Genomic DNA, 18,955 nt, shown 5'->3' with positions numbered 1-18,955 from the left:
AGCGGCCATCTAGCTACCCATGTCCTCAGCTCTATACCCAAAATCCCGGTGACAGGTTCCCTTTAATAGTTTTACTAAGTTCAAGGCACTTTAGGAAACAAAACAAAACAAAAAAAAAGGGCAAAAAAATTATTCATGGGACATTGTAATCTAGCATTACTGGACTGTGTGGAAAACAGAAACTTGTTTAGATGTTGAAAATTTGTCAAACTGGGATATCTTATAGTATAAAGGCCCCATGCACAGACTATTCCAGGGATCTACCACCTGATCCTTTTGTTCTCCAGGAAATAAGCTGCTGCCGGCCAACTTTCTCCTCTCACACGCTCAGCCAAGCATGTACGTGGAGTCAGGAGAGATCACAGTGGGCTGAATGTATGGGCACCATAAGATTGATTAGTTAAAGGGGTTGGCCACTTTCACATCTCCAATGAAAATATCTGCCATAGTTCACTGGATACGGCATTGCTGGATTCTACAGTTCATTGCCGGATCCCAATTGACTATAATGGGATCTGGCTGCATTCTGGCATAAATGTGGGAACAGCTGGCCGGATCAGACATGCTGGAGATGTGAAAGTAGACTTAGTTATTTTCACTACCGTGTTATACACAGCATTAGTCATTAGTAGTTCAGCGCCAGCTTCTTTCTTTGTAAAGCCGCCCACTTGTTAGTACAGTCTTCTCCACGACATTACTGCCAACGAAGGGCAAGTGACCAAATTAATCCATCAGCAGCCAACACTGAAAAATACTAGCATAGGCAAGTATACCGCATGCTGTGTTCAATAGGGACACCTCGAGTCACATGCCCTTAAATTAGCAGTCACGTTACAATATATTAAGGCTAAGGCTTGAGCTGAAACTAGTCATTGATGATGCTATTATGCCTTGAATAAACGTCTCCTCATATCGTCAAGAATGTGAGTGCCGGTCGTTCTTCGCTATACAATATATTAAGTGACTGATAATGCTGTGTACAGCACTTTAATGAACATAAGTGACCAACCCTTTTTTAAGGGGACATGCACCAAATAGTGACTTTCTGACAACCACAGACACACAAAGCAACCAAACACCTATGTGGGCCGTTAAAGTACTTCAACTTGAGGCAGAAAAGAAAACAGTGCCATGTCAGATATTTCTAGTAATATGGAGCACAAAGGGGTTTGATTGCTTTACAATGTGCTGCAGCCCTTTTCTGGAAATGAGAGCTGATCCAATATAAACTTTTGTCAAATTTCTCTCTATTTTGTATTAGTTGATCATTTTAGCTGGAGTTCCCTTTCAAGAAAACAATTTCCTGCAGTTAATTTTAGTAACTAACTTTTGCACAAGGCATTTTAAGTCATAAGTTAGTACAATAGTGCTTTTTATTTTTTGTAAGTTTGGTGGCTATTAAGTTTGTCGCTCAGGGACACAAATATCCATAATGATATATTACTCATGTTACCAGAGAAAGCTGACCTGCAGCTTCAAAGAAAAGGCCCCTTTATACTACCAAAGCATCGGCCAAATCATCGCTAGTAAGCGTTCGTAGGAACGCTTGTTAGATATGATCTGCGGAGTGTAAAGCTGCAGCCGGTTACCCGATGAACCAGTGAATCGCTCATTCATCGGTTAAATTGGATCTTTCAGGCGGTCTCCTGAATCATTGTTTGCTGACAGCAGATTGTGCTGTATGGGGATAAACAATGGCATTAGAGATAGCTCCCCCCCATACTGTGGAGGGGATCACTGCATATAAATACAGCAGTGTCCTTCACTGACAAGCAGGTTCATGTTTTGGGAAGAAAGGGGCTGTTGAGCAGTGTAAAGGGGCCTTAACACTACACTGGTACATGGGGTTATAAGCTGTAAAAGAATGAGTGATGGGACGGATTAATAGTACCGAGTGGGAGCTTAGTAGCTGCAGTTACATCATGTAATTCAGTGCATCAATCACATTCTGTAGTTTATATTTAACCTGGCGATGTTTCAATTCATAGTTTTAGGAAATAGGTCTTGTATTAACATGGCAGAGAAAGTGTGGCCTTGTTCCCTATAGTTACAGAATTCAGCTTTGCTTATCTAAATCGTAGAAAATAAATGGGCAATAAGGCAACATTTTCTCGGATACCAATGAGACCCACAGAGAACAGGCACCTTATAAACTTTCTTAACCAGTCTCTCAGCATACAATTCAGTCACACACCAGTACAACTATACTTACCCGAATATCCAGCTCCAGCAGGGTGGCCAGGAATTACAAGGCCATTAGTTGGTAAAGATGGTGGTGGTGGCAGTGAAGGAGGGGTAGCAAACATGGCCGGATGGTGCTGGTTTTGAGATCTGATAGCAAAGTGCGAGGTAGCAAGATTAGGTATGGAGAGCGGCAGACCCGGTCCAGCAGGGTGATGAGAAGGTATCTGGGGGGAAGACTGAACGTGCTTGGGGAGGCTGATACTTGCTGCACTGCTAGCACTACTGCTCCGGCTGCATGGTGGGTGACAAGAGAGCAGGAAAAGAAAATTAGCATTCACAATATATTAATTGGCATCAACATCAAATTCAATTTTCATCTTCACAAGGATATTTCTTTGTGATTTTCCACAAATGTACATATATGAAACATTCAAAAGAAAGCACATGTGATTTTGATTTAGTGGTTTAGTTTCTCCATATTATTACCTGATGCTGGCGATACAGTTGAGCTGCTGATGTACAGGATAACCGAGGTGTGAAGGAATATGATTCGGAGTTCGGAGCTCAGGTGGTAATAACTGAGGCTGAGACAAAGGTCGAGACTGTGGACGAGGTTGGGGTTGTGGCGTAAGTCGTGGTGGAGCAGGAGCAACAAGAGTTGACTCTTTCTTTACTAGAGGGCTTGCTCGGGTACTAGAGGCTGGCGTGGATGAGGCAGAAGTGACAATAGCAGCAGGAGGAGGTTGCGGACTATGCACAGGAGGAATATATGGAACCTCCGTGTTCAGTTCTCGGCTGCGCTCCAGCCCAGATACTTTAGGTAGACAAGTCGTTTGGGACTCTGCTTTGTCATTCAAAAGTGCACCTAAAAACACCAGTATGGCATAGTTAATAGCACAAACTTATGAGAAAAGAATTAGCATTTAAACACTAGGTTACAAAAGTACTGAGAACTATACATGTGCATCATTGTCAAGCATGCTACATTCTTGTTTGCAAATAGTGAAATTAGTTAAAGATAAAAACATTAACTATATCATAATTGAAATGACACATGATGAACATTCAGGTTCAAGTGATCCATTATTACAAGTTATGCATTATTACAGATCATTATCCCAGTGGTCCGGCAGTCTGCTGTGCATATACTGTGAGGACCACTGCACTAGGCAAATCATCTAAAATAAATCGAGAGACGCTGGCATACCACAACAAACATCTAATGCTACGCTAGAAGCATTAGAATTGCCAACCTAAAGGCAAATTCATTGGTGACTGTAACTGTGTTATAAATGGGTTATGTTAAAAATTCACCAAATAAGTGAAAATTTGATCTATGCTTCTGACTGGCCTCTTACAGTAAATGATCTGGAATGGCGATTTCAACAGACCAAATTCATGGCCTCCTCTGGGAGATAAATGCATTTAAACCTATGTACCTCTATAAACTGAAATAAACATGCATGCTCTGCTGTCCTAAGTATGCCTGTTTATGGGGGAGTTGGGGTGACGGAGAACAGTCTTGGGATTAGACTGAAGTTTTTATGAAAAAAAAACTGGCAAAAAACTTTGTATAATGAATAATATAAGTACAGGGAAAAAAAATTAAATCTGTCAAAGCAAATAGACTAGTATCTGGACAAATAAATAGGTAAGAAACATCTACACCCTTACAACAGCTGTCACCGCCAATTCCTTGACGGCTTGTCTGCTGCCTTGACTGCCAAGGGAAGAAGCGAAACAGACACTTGCCAGCTTTAATAAAATACATGGGCCTGGTGATGTTAGCTATAAGACCAGCATAGGCCCAGCAAGTTCTAAAGCACAAGCAAGGAGGTCTGAACACTTACTCAGTATTCAATATTATGATTGATTTGATGCAACCAAGGCTACTTTCACACTCGCGTTTGGTGCGGATCCGTCATGGATCTGCACAGAAGGATCCGTTCAGAACGGATCCGTTTGTATTATCTGTAACAAAGCCAAGACGGATCCGTCTTGAACACCATTGAAAGTCAATGGGGGGCAGATCAGTTTTCTATTGTTCCATATTGTGTCAGTGAAAACGTATCCTTCCCCATTGACTTACATTGTGTGTCAGAACGGATCCGTTTGGTGTCGCTTCGTCAGGCGGACAGAAAAACGTTGCAGGCTGTGTTTTGGTGTCCGCCCCCAGAGCGGAATGGAGACTGAATGGAGGCAAACTGATGCATTCTGAGCGGATCCTTTGCCATTCAGAATGCATTACGGCAAAACTGATCCCTTTTGAACTGCTTGTGCCCTGAACGGATCTCACAAACTGAAAGCAAAAGCGCCAGTGTGAAAGTAGCCCAAGAATGGCGCAACACAAGCAAATATAACTGGAGTGGACTTTCAGGGAATTATTCACCCCGGTCAATGCAAACAACCGATGTGACTAAATCTCCAAAAATAACATAGCAGCCAATGCAAACAAACTTGCAAAGGCTACTTTCACACTTGCATTCGGAGCGGATCCGTCTGGTGTCTGTACAGACGGATCCGCTCCTATAATGCAAACGCTTGCATCCGTTCAGAACGGATCAGTCTACATAACTGTTTTTTTCAGATCTGATTTTTCACTTCGTGAAAACTCAGATCCGACAGTATATTCTAACACAGAGGCGTTCCCATGGTGATGGGGACGCTTCAAGTTAGAATATACTAAAAGAACTGTGTACATGACTGGCAGGTGCTGCCAGGCAGCAGGGGGCAGATCCCCCCCCCTCCCTCCCCTGCATTTAACTCATTAGTGGCCAGTGCGGAAGGCCCCCCTCCCTCCCCTATATTTAACTCATTGGTGGCCAGGGCGGCCGCCCCCCCCCCCCCCCCCCCGTTTTTAACTTATTGGTGGTTAGTGCGGCCGCCCCCCCCCCCCCCCCGTTTTTAACTCATTGGTGGCCAGTGCAGCCGGCCCCCCTCCCTCCCCCTACTTAAAATGACCGACTCCCCATCATTGGTGGCAGCGGAGAGTTCCGATCGGAGTCCCAGTTTAATTGCTGGGACTCTGATCGGTAACCATGGCAACCAGGCTGCCATGGTTACTTAGCAATTTTAGAAGCATTATACTTACCTGCGATGTCTGTGACCGGCCGGGTGCTCCTCCTACTGTTAAGTGAAAGGTCTGTGCTATAAGCAATGCGCCGCACAGACCTTTCACTTACCAGTAGGAGGGCCGGTCACAGACATCGCCGGTAAGTATAATGCTTCCAAAATTGCTAAGTAACCATGGCAGCCTGGTTGCCATGGTTACCGATCAGAGTCCCAGCGATTAAACTGGGACTCCGATCGGAAGTCTCCGCTGCCACCAATGATAGGGGGGGGGGGGGGGCAGTCATTTTAATTAGGGGGAGGAGGGGTCTGCCGCACTGGCCACCAATGAGTTAAAAACAGGGGGGGGGGGGGGAGAGGGCCGCACTGGCCACCAATGAGTTAAAAACAGGGGGGGAGGGGGGCCGGCCGCACTGGCCACCAATGAGTTAGAAACAGGGGGCGGAGCCGGCCGCACTGGCCACCAATGAGTTAAATACAGGGGGGGGGGGAGAGAGGCAGGGTCTGCCCCTGCTGCCTGGCAGCACCTCCCAGGCAGCAGGGGGCAGTCATGTACACAGTTTTTTTTTGTATATTCTAACTTGAAGCGTCCCCATCACCATGGGAACACCTCAGTGTTAGAATATACTGTCAGATCTGAGTTTCACGATCTAACTCAAATCCGATGGTATATTCTAACAGAGGCGTTCCCATGGTGATGGGGACGCTTCAAGTTAAAATATACCATCGGATTGGACAAAACTACAATCGGATTGTATATTAATAGGGACTCGTGACTTTACATTGAAAGTCGATGGGGGACGGAACCATTTGCAATTGCACCATATTGTGTCAACATCAAACGGATCCGTCCCCATTGACTTGCATTGTAAGGCTACTTTCACACTAGCGTTAGGAGCGGATCCGTCTGGTGTCTGCACAGACGGATCCGCTCCTAGAAATGCAAACGCTTGCATCCGTTCAGAACGGATCCGTTTGCATAACCATGAACAAAAAAAAAAAAATGCATGATAATGCAAACGGATCCGTTTTGACTTTACATTGAAAGTCAATGGGGGACGGATCCGTTTGAAAATTGAGCCATATTGTGTCATCTTCAAATGGATCCGTCCCCATTGACTTCCATTATAAGTCTGGACGGATCCGTTCGCCTCCGCACGGCCAGGCGGGGACCCGAACGCTGCAAGCAGCGTTGAGGTGTCGGCTCACTGAGCGGAGCGGAGGCTGAGCGCTGGCAGGCGGATGCATTCTCAGCGGATCCGCCTCCATTGAGAATGCATCAGGGCTGGACGGCTGCGTTCGGGACCGCTCGTGAGCCCCTTCAAACGGAGCTCACGACCGGACACCTGAACGCAGGTGTGAAAGTAGCCTAAGTCTGGACGGATCCGTTTGGCTCTGCATGGCCAGGCGGACACGAAAACGCTGCAAGCTGCGTTCGGGTGTCCGCCTGCTGAGCAGAACGGAGGCCAAACTGATGCATTCTGAGCGGATCCGCATCCACTCAGAATGCATTGGGGCTGTACGGATCCGCTTGTGAGAGCCTTCAAACAGAACTCACAAGCGGAACCCCGAACGCAAGTGTGAAAGTAGCCTTAAGCCTATCATTTTGTGCTGTTTTACACTGAGATCTCTGGTTACTACAGGAGTGGCTCCTGGGAAGCCACTCAGACTCTTAAAGGGTCTGAGTGGGTTCATTCATGGAGGAGAGCGGAATACCTGTCAAACACGTCAACTAAAAGGAGTGTGGGATTACAGAAAAAGCGTAGCCTGCTGTACTACGCCGTTAACACAGCCCCCATCCACTTCTATGAGAGTTATGGAAACCGTGTAAGCACAACCCCCTCGGCTGTTTTTGTAACTCCGCAACCTCTGGACCCCGCATATGACATGTATTCCAATCATAGCCACGAATGGCTGAGCTGGAAACATGAACATCCCTTTAACTTAATAAATGTATTGGGCGTGTTTAAAGCTCATGCAATCCCGAAGGAGCAGGTTGGGTGCCAGGCTGTCAGAGACCGAACCGGTTTATAACCATTTTTTATTTTCCAGCCTACATAGTGCTCAGTGATTGCTATACAATTAATAAAGGAACCAGCTATGCCACAAAGACTTATAAAATAAAGAACAAAAGTAGGGGTGCACCGAAATGAAAATTCTGGTCCGAAACCGAAAATTCAGGATGCCCTTGACCGAAAACCGAAACGGCCTTTTTGCCCAAATACTTTTAAAAAACTTTTTTTTTAATGATTTTATTAATAATTCTTTTTCATGAATGAAATTCATCTGTGGGTGGCGCTGTTATGGAGAGGGGGATCTGTGGGTGGCGCTGTTATGGAGAGGGGGATCTGTGGGTGGCGCTGTTATGGAGAGGGGGATCTGTGGGTGGCGCTGTTATGGAGAGGGGGATCTGTGGGTGGCTCTGTTATGGAGAGGGGGATCTGTGCACTGTTATGGAGAGGGGGATCTGTGCACTGTTATGGAAAGGGGATATGTGCACTGTTATGGGCATAACAGTGCACAGATCCCTTTCCCCATAACAGTGCACAGATCCCTTTCCCCATAACAGTGCACAGATCCCTTTCCCCATAACAGTGCACAGATCCCTTTCCCCATAACAGTGCACAGATCCCTTTCCCCATAACAGTGCACAGATCCCTTTCCCCATAACAGTGCACAGATCCCTTTCCCCATAACAGTGCACAGATCCCTTTCCCCATAACAGTGCACAGATCCCCCCCTCCCCATAGCAGTGCCATAGACCGATCCCCCTACCCATAACAGCCCCGGCCCTGCTGCTCACAGCATCACTCACTGCATCTTTATTTTACCTTACAATCGTGACGCTCCAGTAACAACTCTGCAGGCAGAGCGGAGGGCGGCGTAACGTCACTTACTCACGTGACGCACCTGCTCCGCCCACTTTATGAATGAAGGACGCGGAGCAGGCGCGTCACGTGAGTAAGTGACGTTACGCCGCCCTCCGCTCTGCCTGCAGAGTTGTTAGTTACTGGAGCCTCACGATTGTAAGGTAAAATTAAGATGCAGTGACAAAGTAAACCGCCCGCCCGCAGATGGTGGGTGACAAATCCCACACCCCATATTTTCGGCCGATATGTAACAATATCGGCCGAAGTGGATTAGGTGCATTTTCGGCCGATATTTTCGGCTGCCGGATTTTCGGTGCACCCCTAAACAAAAGCTTTACTTACCTGCTAAAGTTCCTTCTGCTCCAGCACTGCAGGTCAAGTTCCCATAGGATGATATCATGTCAATCGTTGACATGACCGCCTAGCCAATCGCTAGCCTCAGCAGTCACATGCTCTTCATGCGCACCTAACCACCAAAGTCAGGGATTGACTGGGGGGGGGTCACATGAATGATGGACACAATGTGATCACATCACTGAGGAATGGATTCAAAGCACTGGAACAGAGGAACTTAGCAGGTAAAGTTTTTTTTTTCTTGTTTTATAGGCCTGTCTACTATACAGATAATTTTAAAAACTGTTGGACAACCCCCTTTATGAACCTTCAAGACTGGTCATTAAGGGGGTTATCCGAGATTATTAAAATCCCCCCATATGCCCGGGCCCCTCACAATGAATATACTTACCTTGCTCCCTGCACCGCCGCTTCTCCCCGTGGTTGAAAACATCCAGTGTCGGGGGAGAGCAGCCAATGGCAGGCGGGGACGAGCCTCCTTAGCATCGCGGGTGACGCTAGGGAGGCTCGTCCCTGTCACCCCCTGCCATTGGCCGCTCCCCCCCCCCCCCCTTCCAGACACCGGATGTTTTCATCCACACACGGGGAGAAGCTGCAGCAGTGGTGCAGGGATCAGGAGCGGCGAGCCAGGTAAGTATATTGTTAGCGGCCCGGGCAAATGGGGGGCATTTTATAGTCTTGGATAACCCCTTTAAGGGGTTACAGTCTATAATAAATATTCTACTGCTGCTGTAGGACATACAAACATATCTACATTATCCCAACTTACAGAATGTTTGACTGTGGGATATGTTAAGAACAGGGGCGTAGCTATAGGGGAAGCAGCTCCTTTGGGGCCCAAACTCGGAAAGGGCACATCCAAAGAAAGGATTAAAAGATTTTATTGTCAGGGCCCCTCAACAGTATTATACAATCACATTATATACAGCGATACTGTAGGAAACAGACAAAGCTGCTTCCGACCCTCATCTGAAAGCGTGATCTAGACTAGCCAGAGGAGTGGGGGGATGCATGGGAGGAGGGGGTTGTAAAGAGGTTGCTGGGGGGTAGGGTCCCGTTCAAAAATGTCCTGTGGGGGCCAGTAATTTCTAGTCATGCCCACTGGTTAGGAGATAGAAACAGTAGGTATGTTATCTTCACATCATGAGCTATGCATCAGAGTTGGCCTACCCTGGTTCTCAGCACATGAAGATTGACACGGTTTAGAAAGAGTACAGTCAGTTCCTATCCTCTCAAGGCTACCTAACCTTGCATACTCCACTGAGCATTTCAGAAGACAACCCCCAACCCTCACAGCTCCTTTCCCACAGAGACACTAGGGATTCAGCACCTGCGGTGTGAGCCTGATGGCCAGGACAAGATCCAGACAGAGATAAATTGATGGAGGCAGCTAAGCAGCACGTCAGAGGAAAGAGAAGATGCTCTAGGGTAGCTGGAACATCTGAGAATGTGTGTATATATATCTCTCCATACCTTGAAAGCCTATGACAGCCTGAGCCACAGGAGAACTCGTCTGACAGCTACATACAGGGATTTATCCCTGCCAGGGTGATGGGCATTAGATTAAGTATATTGAGAAAATCTGGCTCTTTCAACTAGATCTGATCCACAGAAGTAAACAATTCATGAAATGCGTTTCTGCAGAGCTCAGGAGACTCTAAATCATTAACCTTATTACAACAGCGGCATCCTAGCAATCCACAACGCTCCTGCTAGCGATGTTAAATGATGTGCCGCTATTGATAATTTGTAGCCATCACAGGACTGCGGCCGGGCAATCAATCCAGTAGTGAAGGGGTTATCAGCTGCTTGTAAAACAGAGGGGGAAACTGAATAAACCACAAGGCGATGTACAGAATGAGCAGGGCTTGCCGGCTGTCACTTACTATTCATATTGATTGTAATCTAGCCCTCTGAGTGAGTTATTAATCACAGCAATTAAATCATGAACACGGCCCTGGTGCACATATTGAGCTCCTACCAACAGATCGATATCAGCAAACCTCCTGAAGCAATTACTGTTCACTGTAATGCGGCTGCCTATTATTTAGGGCATAGTTGCTATAGGAATATACAGGTTTCGTGTGATGCTGAACAGATTTTTATAAGGCTACTTTCACACTTGCGTTTGGTGCGGATCCGTGATGGATCTGCACCGATAATACAACCGCATGTATCCGTTCAGAACGGATCAGTTTGTATTATCTTTAACATTGCCCAAACGGATCCGTCTTGAACACCATTGAAAGTCAATGGGGGACGGATCCGTTTTCTATTGTGCCATATTGTGTCAGTGAAAACAGATCCGTCCCCATTGACTTACATTGTGTGTCAGGACGGATCCGTTTTGGTGTCCACCTCCAGAGCGGAATAGAGGCGGAATGGAGGCAAACTGATGCATTCCGAATGGATAAGGATCCGCTCAGAATGCATTAGGGCAAAACTGATCTGTTTTGGACCGCTTGTTATGAGAGCCCTGAACGGATCTCGCAAATGGAAACCAAAACGCCAGTGTGAAAGTTGACTAATTCAGCTCTGTGTAACAATTCACAGGGCTGCATTTTTTGTACGGGCGATGCTTGGCATAGTTGCCAGGTTGCTCAGGATCTCAAACGGTCGAGAATCAGCTAAACAAAAAGCAACCTTTTTTGTCTGGCCTATGCCCTGCATATTTGTCGGGTTGCAGCCGGATCACCGCTGGACCCCATTATAGTTAACGGGGGGTGACAGGCATTCAGGTAGCATCCGGCAATGCTGGATCCAGGGAGCTATGGCAGGCTGTTCCCTGCTAGGACAGCCTGTGAGATCTGCAACGATAGTGTGCCATTACCCTAAAATATGACGTTTTGTCCTCTGGTGTCAAACTGAAACAAGTCAAAAACATAAACAAAAATTTACAAGGTAGCTATTTTCTAAACTGTGTATGGTCCACATTGAAACATATACATATGACTGAAAGCATCCATTTAATTTTCGCTAATTTTATTAAAAGAACCAGGAACGTCATACTACAAGACTCCTCACGCTGTTTAGGCTCTCCATAAGGAGATATTGTATTCTTTGAATACTACATGGACTACATACGGTGGCCCTGCACTGCTGGAAGAGGCATGTAATTTAGCAGAGGTGCAGGTCTCCTTATAAATTACCTGCCGCCTATGGCTTTCCATGTTCTGGAATGAAATCTAAAGAGCCAATGGCCCCATCCTCAACCACCCTTTTTCGTAGACTTGGCGAGGGTGGCGTAAAATGCAGAATGTGACTAGAAAAGTTTCAAACCCAATGGATTTTGACTTTTCTACACCAAAAAGGGGTGTAAGGGTAATGAAAGTCCCCCCTGTGTCGGTCTTAATTCTGGGATAAAGTGGAGATATTAAGAGTGCATGGCCTGTGGCAAATATTGCACAGTTCTATGATGCTATTCTTACATTAAGTGCACTGGTACATGAAAGCCTTTAAAAGGGTTAGTAAAAGTTCTTAACAACATGGCCGCTCTCTTCCAGTAACGACACCATGCTGTACCTGGTGCTGCAGTTGAACTACAGGAAGTGAATGAGACATAGCTGGAATGTCAGACATAACCTGTGTACAGATGTTGCATTGTTTTTTTCCCCTGAATTTTTTGGTAATTCACATTCAATGAAAGCAGCTTATATATAGTTAATGCATTTTAGAACCACCTAAACCATATGGAACTTCTTCAAAACCTCCCAGAATCCTTCAAAATGCATGATAGTTGGGAGATACGGCTAAATCTACAATTAGTTATCTTGTTGATCTATTTGGGTCTATATCATCTGCCCATCATAGGCAGATGATCGGGTCAATTACAGAGAAGGAGAAGGAGAAGAAGGAGAAGGAGCAGTAGCAGTAGTATCTGTCCTTTCTCTACTTTATGATCCACTGCATTAAAAAATCCTGAACGTATAGTAGCACAAGGGGCGAATTGGCCATAGGCCTTACAGGGATATTTTCCAGTGGGCTAATGCCCATGGGGCCGCCCCAAGAGCCACTCTCTCCCGATGGCTGGGTACATAATGTACCCAGCCAACGACAGCACATGTCCCCCTGAATTCAGTTGCTGTGGCCTGCATCTCACCTCCTAAGCCCCTGCTCCACATGTTAATGAAAGAGGACTGGAGGAGGAGGACAGAAAATTGCAGCTCCACCATATAGGGACAGCTTTTGGGGCAATATATTGTGCAGCACTGTGGTATATGGTTCTGCTGGGACCGTATTTTGTACTATGGTATTGCTGACCCTGCCTACTTATGTTTGCCAGGCCTTCTGTCAATTTGGACTTCCCTAGAACACAGGGCCACACCAAGTCTGTCCCCGAGTAGCACTCTGGGGTCAGTATCATAAAAGTACTCTACTTTTCTGGTGTAAAAACAAAACAAAACAAAATAAAACTCACATTTTGTGGCAAGTGCCTTTCTGCATGGCAACTGACGTTTTAAGGCACCCTAGCTACTTTAGAAAAATGAGTGTGGGCACGGCTAGCTATGTTAAATTCTTTTCACTCCAGATTTATAACAGTGTCTTTTTTTGAAAGGTTAAAAAATAAAAAAAAGTGTAAACTCATTCCAGTAAGCAGATGGTGAAAAACTAGAATCGCTTTTCTAGACAAAAGCGTAAGGTTTAAAGATGTGCCAAATTTACTGGATAACGAGGGACATTAAGCTAATTAGGTCACTATTGTGGCATAAAAAAAGTTGCACATTATGGCCCATACCACATTAGCGACTTTTTAGGCTTCTCCCCACTTTTCTGAAGCCAGAAAGGGGCGGGGCTTATCGGAAGTGGCCGCAGACTTCAGTTTCTGATGCACAGCAGGGCAGAGATGTGCCTAATTTGTTGAGGCATCTGCCTTTTAATAAAATGGGCGCCACTCACGCCAGTGCAGGGAAATCAAGACTAGTGGATGGATGCGCCAGAATTGATATATCTGCTTCAATATGTGACATCTGATAAATCTGCAGACTCCAGCAAAAATTTCAAAAGTTAACTTCATAATAAATCCCTCTAAAATGTCTACAACACTTGTTAGTTTACTTATCAGATCTTTTATCAGGAGGAGGAGAACGTAAGAGGGATATGTTGCAGACGTAACGTAGAAGAATGGGGGATGAAAGATCGTAGTGACGTCCTCCATACACTTTCCATCGGCTTGTGTAAAGACCTTTTAAACAAGCTGCCCTTTGATTCGGAAATGATCGCTAGTGCTGAACAAATTGTAAAGACTATGGTTACGACTAGCCATAGGACAGACTGTATACGTTAATGTACATTCTGCCTAGCAAGATACTTGCCAGCAATGATCCTATATCTATCGTCATGATCTTCTCTCTGCATATTTCAGCATCCTAAAGGCATTTTGTGATCAAAAATTGTTTATTGAAGATACATCTCCAGCTGAATTAAAAAGAATACATAAAGACTAGCTTCTTTTTAGCAAAGGCATTATTGCATCAAGCGTTCACACAACCGATACATATATGCACGCCAAAATTCGGAACAATTAGGAACGGCTGTGGTTATAAGAGACTCCAACAGAATAACATTCTATACGTCCATCTATAGGGAAACGGGGGAGGGGAGCAATCGGGGTTAACTGATCAGTCGGTAACATTATACTTTGATCATTCTGTGTCTACTGAGGAGGAGCATGAAAATGCAAGACAAATGTGACCATACTGAAGGTTTGCAACCTGAAAACCAAGAGGAGATGAGCTACCAGTTGCTAATTAAGACCCTTGATTTGTATGGCAAGTGTCCCATACATCCTGTTCCCATGGTAACGCAGTCTAGCAGTGCAAGCAGCCAAGAGGGTTTAACCTCTTCATTACTAAACAGCACTACATGAATGCATGTGAATATCTGCTATCATACATGCGCCAAATGACTATAATACATAGACACTTTTTTTTCTTCCATTTTTGCATTTTGCCTTGAAAAGGGCAAGTATTCAGATCAATTTCAAGAACTATCAAACACTAGAGAGCATTCACCGCAGCATAATGCTGGGCGCAGGCGGCCATATTTTGAAGGACTGCATTCTGCAAGGGAAGCAGGAGAATTTAGGGTGCCTTCACACGTGGAAAATCAGCTGAACGGGATTTCTGCACGCTCCATTCAATGACAAACATTCAGATGAATGGAATGGATTATCGGTTGCAGAAAATTCTACCACGTGTGACCTGCTATGAGCAGATGGGTGGTTATTTCAGCAGAGGTGGGTTGTCTTTGCACTCCAACAGATTTGGGGCATACTCTGCTGTGTGGGAGGGTGGCTAACGAATTTCAATCAAGATGTCTTTACATAGTAATGAATAATACTACTGACTGATCAAGAAGAGTGGTGCCACCCAAGGCAACCAATCAGATTTAACCAAGCGAATGCCACTGGTTTTATTTTAGGTTTGCTGGACGACCAATAATGTAAGGCAGGTATGCTCAACCTGGTGCGCTCCAGCTGTTGCAAAACTACAACCCCCAGCATTCCTGGAAAGCCTACATATATTATGGCATGCTGGGAGTTGTAGTTTTGTGACAGCTGGAGGGCCGCAGGTTGGGCATGCCTGCTGTAAGGGATATGGTCATATACTACTAAGGCTAACAGAAGCATGCAGGGTAATATTTAACTACTGGACTGAAGAGGCGATCATCCCCTGGGCTTTGAAGCAATGTCCTTTCATAAGCAGAGCAAGGTTTGGCACTTTGGAAAACAACACTAATCTGAAAATCAATAAGGTTCCTGCTGCCCGGGATACTGCAGAGGCGGATTAGCATTGCTCATCATTCTCTTATTGACCAATTCTCACAGACAAGGAAGGAGAGGGGCTCGGAGCTTAAGGCACAGATGGCTCTAAGAGATAGCAATAAGTTTAAAGCAGGCATGCTCAAGCTGCGGCCCTCCAGCTGTTGCAAAACTACAACTCCCATCATTACCGAACAGCCTACAGCTATCAGCCTACAGAAGGGCATGGTGGGAGTTGTAGTTTTACAACAGCTGGAGGGCCGCAGGTTGAGCATTCCTGGTTTAAAGCAACAAAAAAAGCATCACAGAATCTGAATGCAGAGCCCTAATAGTACCGCCTTAACCTACATCACAGAGGTGCACGCACATCTTTACACATTAGTATTCTGGCCCAGTCAAAGGAGATTATTATGAGTTAAACCAGTGCAGACTGCAGCATTCATATGCAGGCGGCGCTGGTTTCCTCGTTTACTTCAATCTTTCCTTGGAGCATTTGTGAAGCTTGATAAATACTTTACAAACGCTGGGGTATCATTCACCAAGTGTTCACAAGCTTTTATTTTTAACGCTGTGTATAAGCAGATAGAGCAGGAACTGCAGTTTCCAATAGTGCTAGTCGTCTCCGGTCTCATGCACTCGGCCATTGGTAGGTCGCACCCATATTGCAGACCGCAAATAGCGGAAGGTGCAGAACCCCATGGAAGCACTACAGAGTGCGTCTGTGGGGTTTCTCTTCGTGCCTCCGCACAGCGAAAAAAGTAGAACATGTTCTATCTTTCTGCGGTGCGGACGGATCACGGACCCATTCAAGTTGAACGGGTCTGGATCAGTCTGCGGCAGAAATGTTGCCCGTGCATTGGGGACTGCAATTTGCGGTCTCCAATGCATGGAACAGCCGAGCAACGGCCGTGTGAATGAGGCCTAAAAAAATGAATTTTGAGCACGTGGATGAGCTGATCATTCCTACGATAGCTCACGTATTGCTTACATACATATCAACACGTTACCAGATTTTCATATGCTAGCAGCAATGTCCCCATAGCATAAAATTCACACTAGCCTACGATCAGTAAAACTAGCACTCATTTGAATGCTTGTGCTCTGAAACAGGGAAGCGAGCAGCCGACAAAGGAGAAAACACTTGTCTGTTGGCTGAATAGATCTTTTGCGCATTAAAAAAACTGATCTCTTCTTGGCAGAACAATAACCATTTAGGCAGAGGAAGTATTGTCGACATAATACCCAGCATATTAGATGAGGGGGGGCAGGCGCTATCACATTAAAGGGGTTGTCCGGGTTCAGAGCTGAACCCAGACATACCTATAATTTCACCCAGGCAGCCGCCCTGATGTTAGCATCGGAGCATCTCATGCTCTGATGCGCTCCCTTGCCCTGCGCTGGATCGTGCAGGGCAAGGGCTCTTCTGTTTACAATAACACCGTTGTTTACGATGTCACCGGATCTGATGGGCGTGCTTTAGCGCTGCCCTAGCCGGTTTACAGGCTAGGGCAGCGCTAAAGCCCACCTATCAGTGCCGGTGACGTCACTGGGCTTCCTGGAAGCCCCATGGAGAGCCCGGTACGTCACTGGAACTCCGGAAAATGCCTTTACCCTGAGCGATTTAGCGCAGGGCAAAGGAGAGCATCGGAGCATGAACTGCTCTGATGCTCAAGTCAGGGGAGCTGCCGGGGTGAAGATGGAGCTATGTCTGGGTTCATCTATGAACCCAGACAACCCCTTTAACGATAGGTAATTCAACCCCGATCAAATTGCATATAGTTGTTCAGCTCTTTTTATGGGCCTCATGCACATGACTATTTTGGTTCCACATTTTTTGCTCGGATGCAGACCCATCAATTTCAACAGGGCTGGAAAAACAATACAGACAGCACATTGTGTAGTCTGCATCTGTATGTTTGTGTTTCAGTAGGACATTTCTATAGAAGGGAAAAAGAAAGCATGGCCAGTATCCATGTTTTGAGGATCCGCGGTTTGTGGAACGCAAAACACATACGGTCGTGTGCATGAGGCCTTATTCGGATGATCTAGGAAGAGAATGCACCAAAGAGGGTGGAACTGCTCCTTTCATAGGTCCTACCAGTTGAATAAGTTCAAAGAATTGTTTGACCCCAGGATCAATGCCTGACCTGTAGAGCAGATACAACACAAACAGACTGTGTCCTCTGTGGCGAGCTGTGGGCTACAAGGACATGTTCAGTCCACTGATCATATGACCATTTATTTCACAATTCCCCCAACAAATGTATCCTCCCATGCTATTTGGCATGTCCACTCCAACGCTGTCATCTACAGCATTAGCCACTATTCATAATATTCAAAAACGTTTCAAAGCTGACATTTACTATTATCTTGCATATGTTAAAATAAGCAATTTTTCACTAAAAATAGTTCTAAAAAAATGAATTGAATTGAGATGTGCTTACCTGTGGATGCAGCTGGAGAGAAGAGGATCTCAGAGCCAACATTGGAGCACTAAGAAAAAGAAGAGCAAGTGGTTACATTAATGACCATGCAATTAATTCAATTTATTTACAGGTTTCATACGGTTAAATATTAGACTAGAATAAAATTCACGCTTCAATCATTCAGGTTTCCTTTGTTAAAAAAAAGAAAAAAAGAAGCCAGGCTGTTCTGTGCAGCCGCTGTTTTATTGCTGGCCTCAAGGGTGCAACATTGAGCCGTCGAACAGCCCACAATTAGCAATGGTGAAATATTAAACTGATGGGAGTTGTTTTACAACATTGTGTATATTGTGCTACAGCTCCCCAACCACAACACAGAACGCAAGGTAAACAGATACAGATGATTAATTATATGCCGCCATACACTTCCATGTTCAGCTCGGAGCTGATCATTTTCGGGTCTATCACAAGACCCGTTAATAGGTATAAATGGCACGCTGGGTTGCCCATGTATTAGTTAAGCATAAAAGCTTGATAATGCATTGCGGAGAAATTACTAGAAATGTCCTTTGATGATTACAAATTAAGTTGACAAGGTCAATGGATTTCTGAAAGACAACTTTTTAAGGCCTACAGTAAGTACAGTGATTAATGTAGTCCTATAATTTTTGTTCAGATTTGCCAGTTTAACATGAAAATACAGATCGATAATATGGAATACCTATAATCATCCGTATTTCATTTATGCACTCTCTCCTCCCTACCGACAAGTCTTTCCACACTTGAGTTGAAAAATGGTGCATCAATAGCAAGCAAAGTAAATTCCTTTAAAAAGCAGCATTTTTTCCCCCCAGAAACAATGAACGAAAGAGGAATCACATTTCAAAATCTTTCACCCTGTAGTTAGGCACTTTTTCCCATCTGAACTTTCCAAAAGATTCAGCTTTAATGATAAACAAGAAGTCATATATTAAAAGGAGTTGTCCAGGCTTCACTAATTGATGGCCTATCCAAAAAAAAGGCCATCACCAGCCTGCTGATCAGCTCCGTCATATGTTGGGCAAAGCTACACAGCTCTGTCAACCTTACAGTGGACCTCATTCATCTCTGCTTCCTTAGAAGTAAACGGGTGCAATGCGTAAGTTGAACGCATTGCACCCGCACTAAATCCGGACCCATTCATTTCTATGGGGCTGTGCACATGAGCGGTGATTTTCACACATCACTTGTGCATTGCGTGAAAATCGCAGCATGCTCTACTTTGTGCGTTTTTCACACAACGCAGGCCCCATAGA

General features: G+C 45.2%; 1 protein-coding gene across 19 annotated transcripts in view; it reads right to left on the bottom strand.

Moving 5' to 3' along the window:
• FBRSL1 (fibrosin like 1) overlaps positions 1–18,955 on the bottom strand; it is a 617,089-nt gene that overhangs the window by 24,238 nt on the left and 573,896 nt on the right. For 18 of the 19 annotated variants that reach the window (XM_040416276.1, XM_040416282.1, XM_040416281.1 and 15 more), the window contains 3 exons: positions 17,682–17,730; positions 2,671–3,049; positions 2,213–2,475 (listed from right to left, as the gene is read on the bottom strand). In XM_040416276.1, coding sequence (XP_040272210.1) covers positions 2,213–2,475; positions 2,671–3,049; positions 17,682–17,730 — 691 coding nt within the window. Of the gene's footprint in view, positions 1–2,212; positions 2,479–2,670; positions 3,050–17,681; positions 17,731–18,955 lie in introns of all 19 variants that reach the window. The other variant, XM_040416283.1, reaches the window with a different exon arrangement.

This window comes from Bufo bufo, chromosome 2 (assembly GCF_905171765.1).
Source record: "Bufo bufo chromosome 2, aBufBuf1.1, whole genome shotgun sequence".
NCBI classification, from domain to species: Eukaryota; Metazoa; Chordata; class Amphibia; order Anura; family Bufonidae; genus Bufo; species Bufo bufo.
This window is presented reverse-complemented; position numbering and strand designations above follow the sequence as displayed.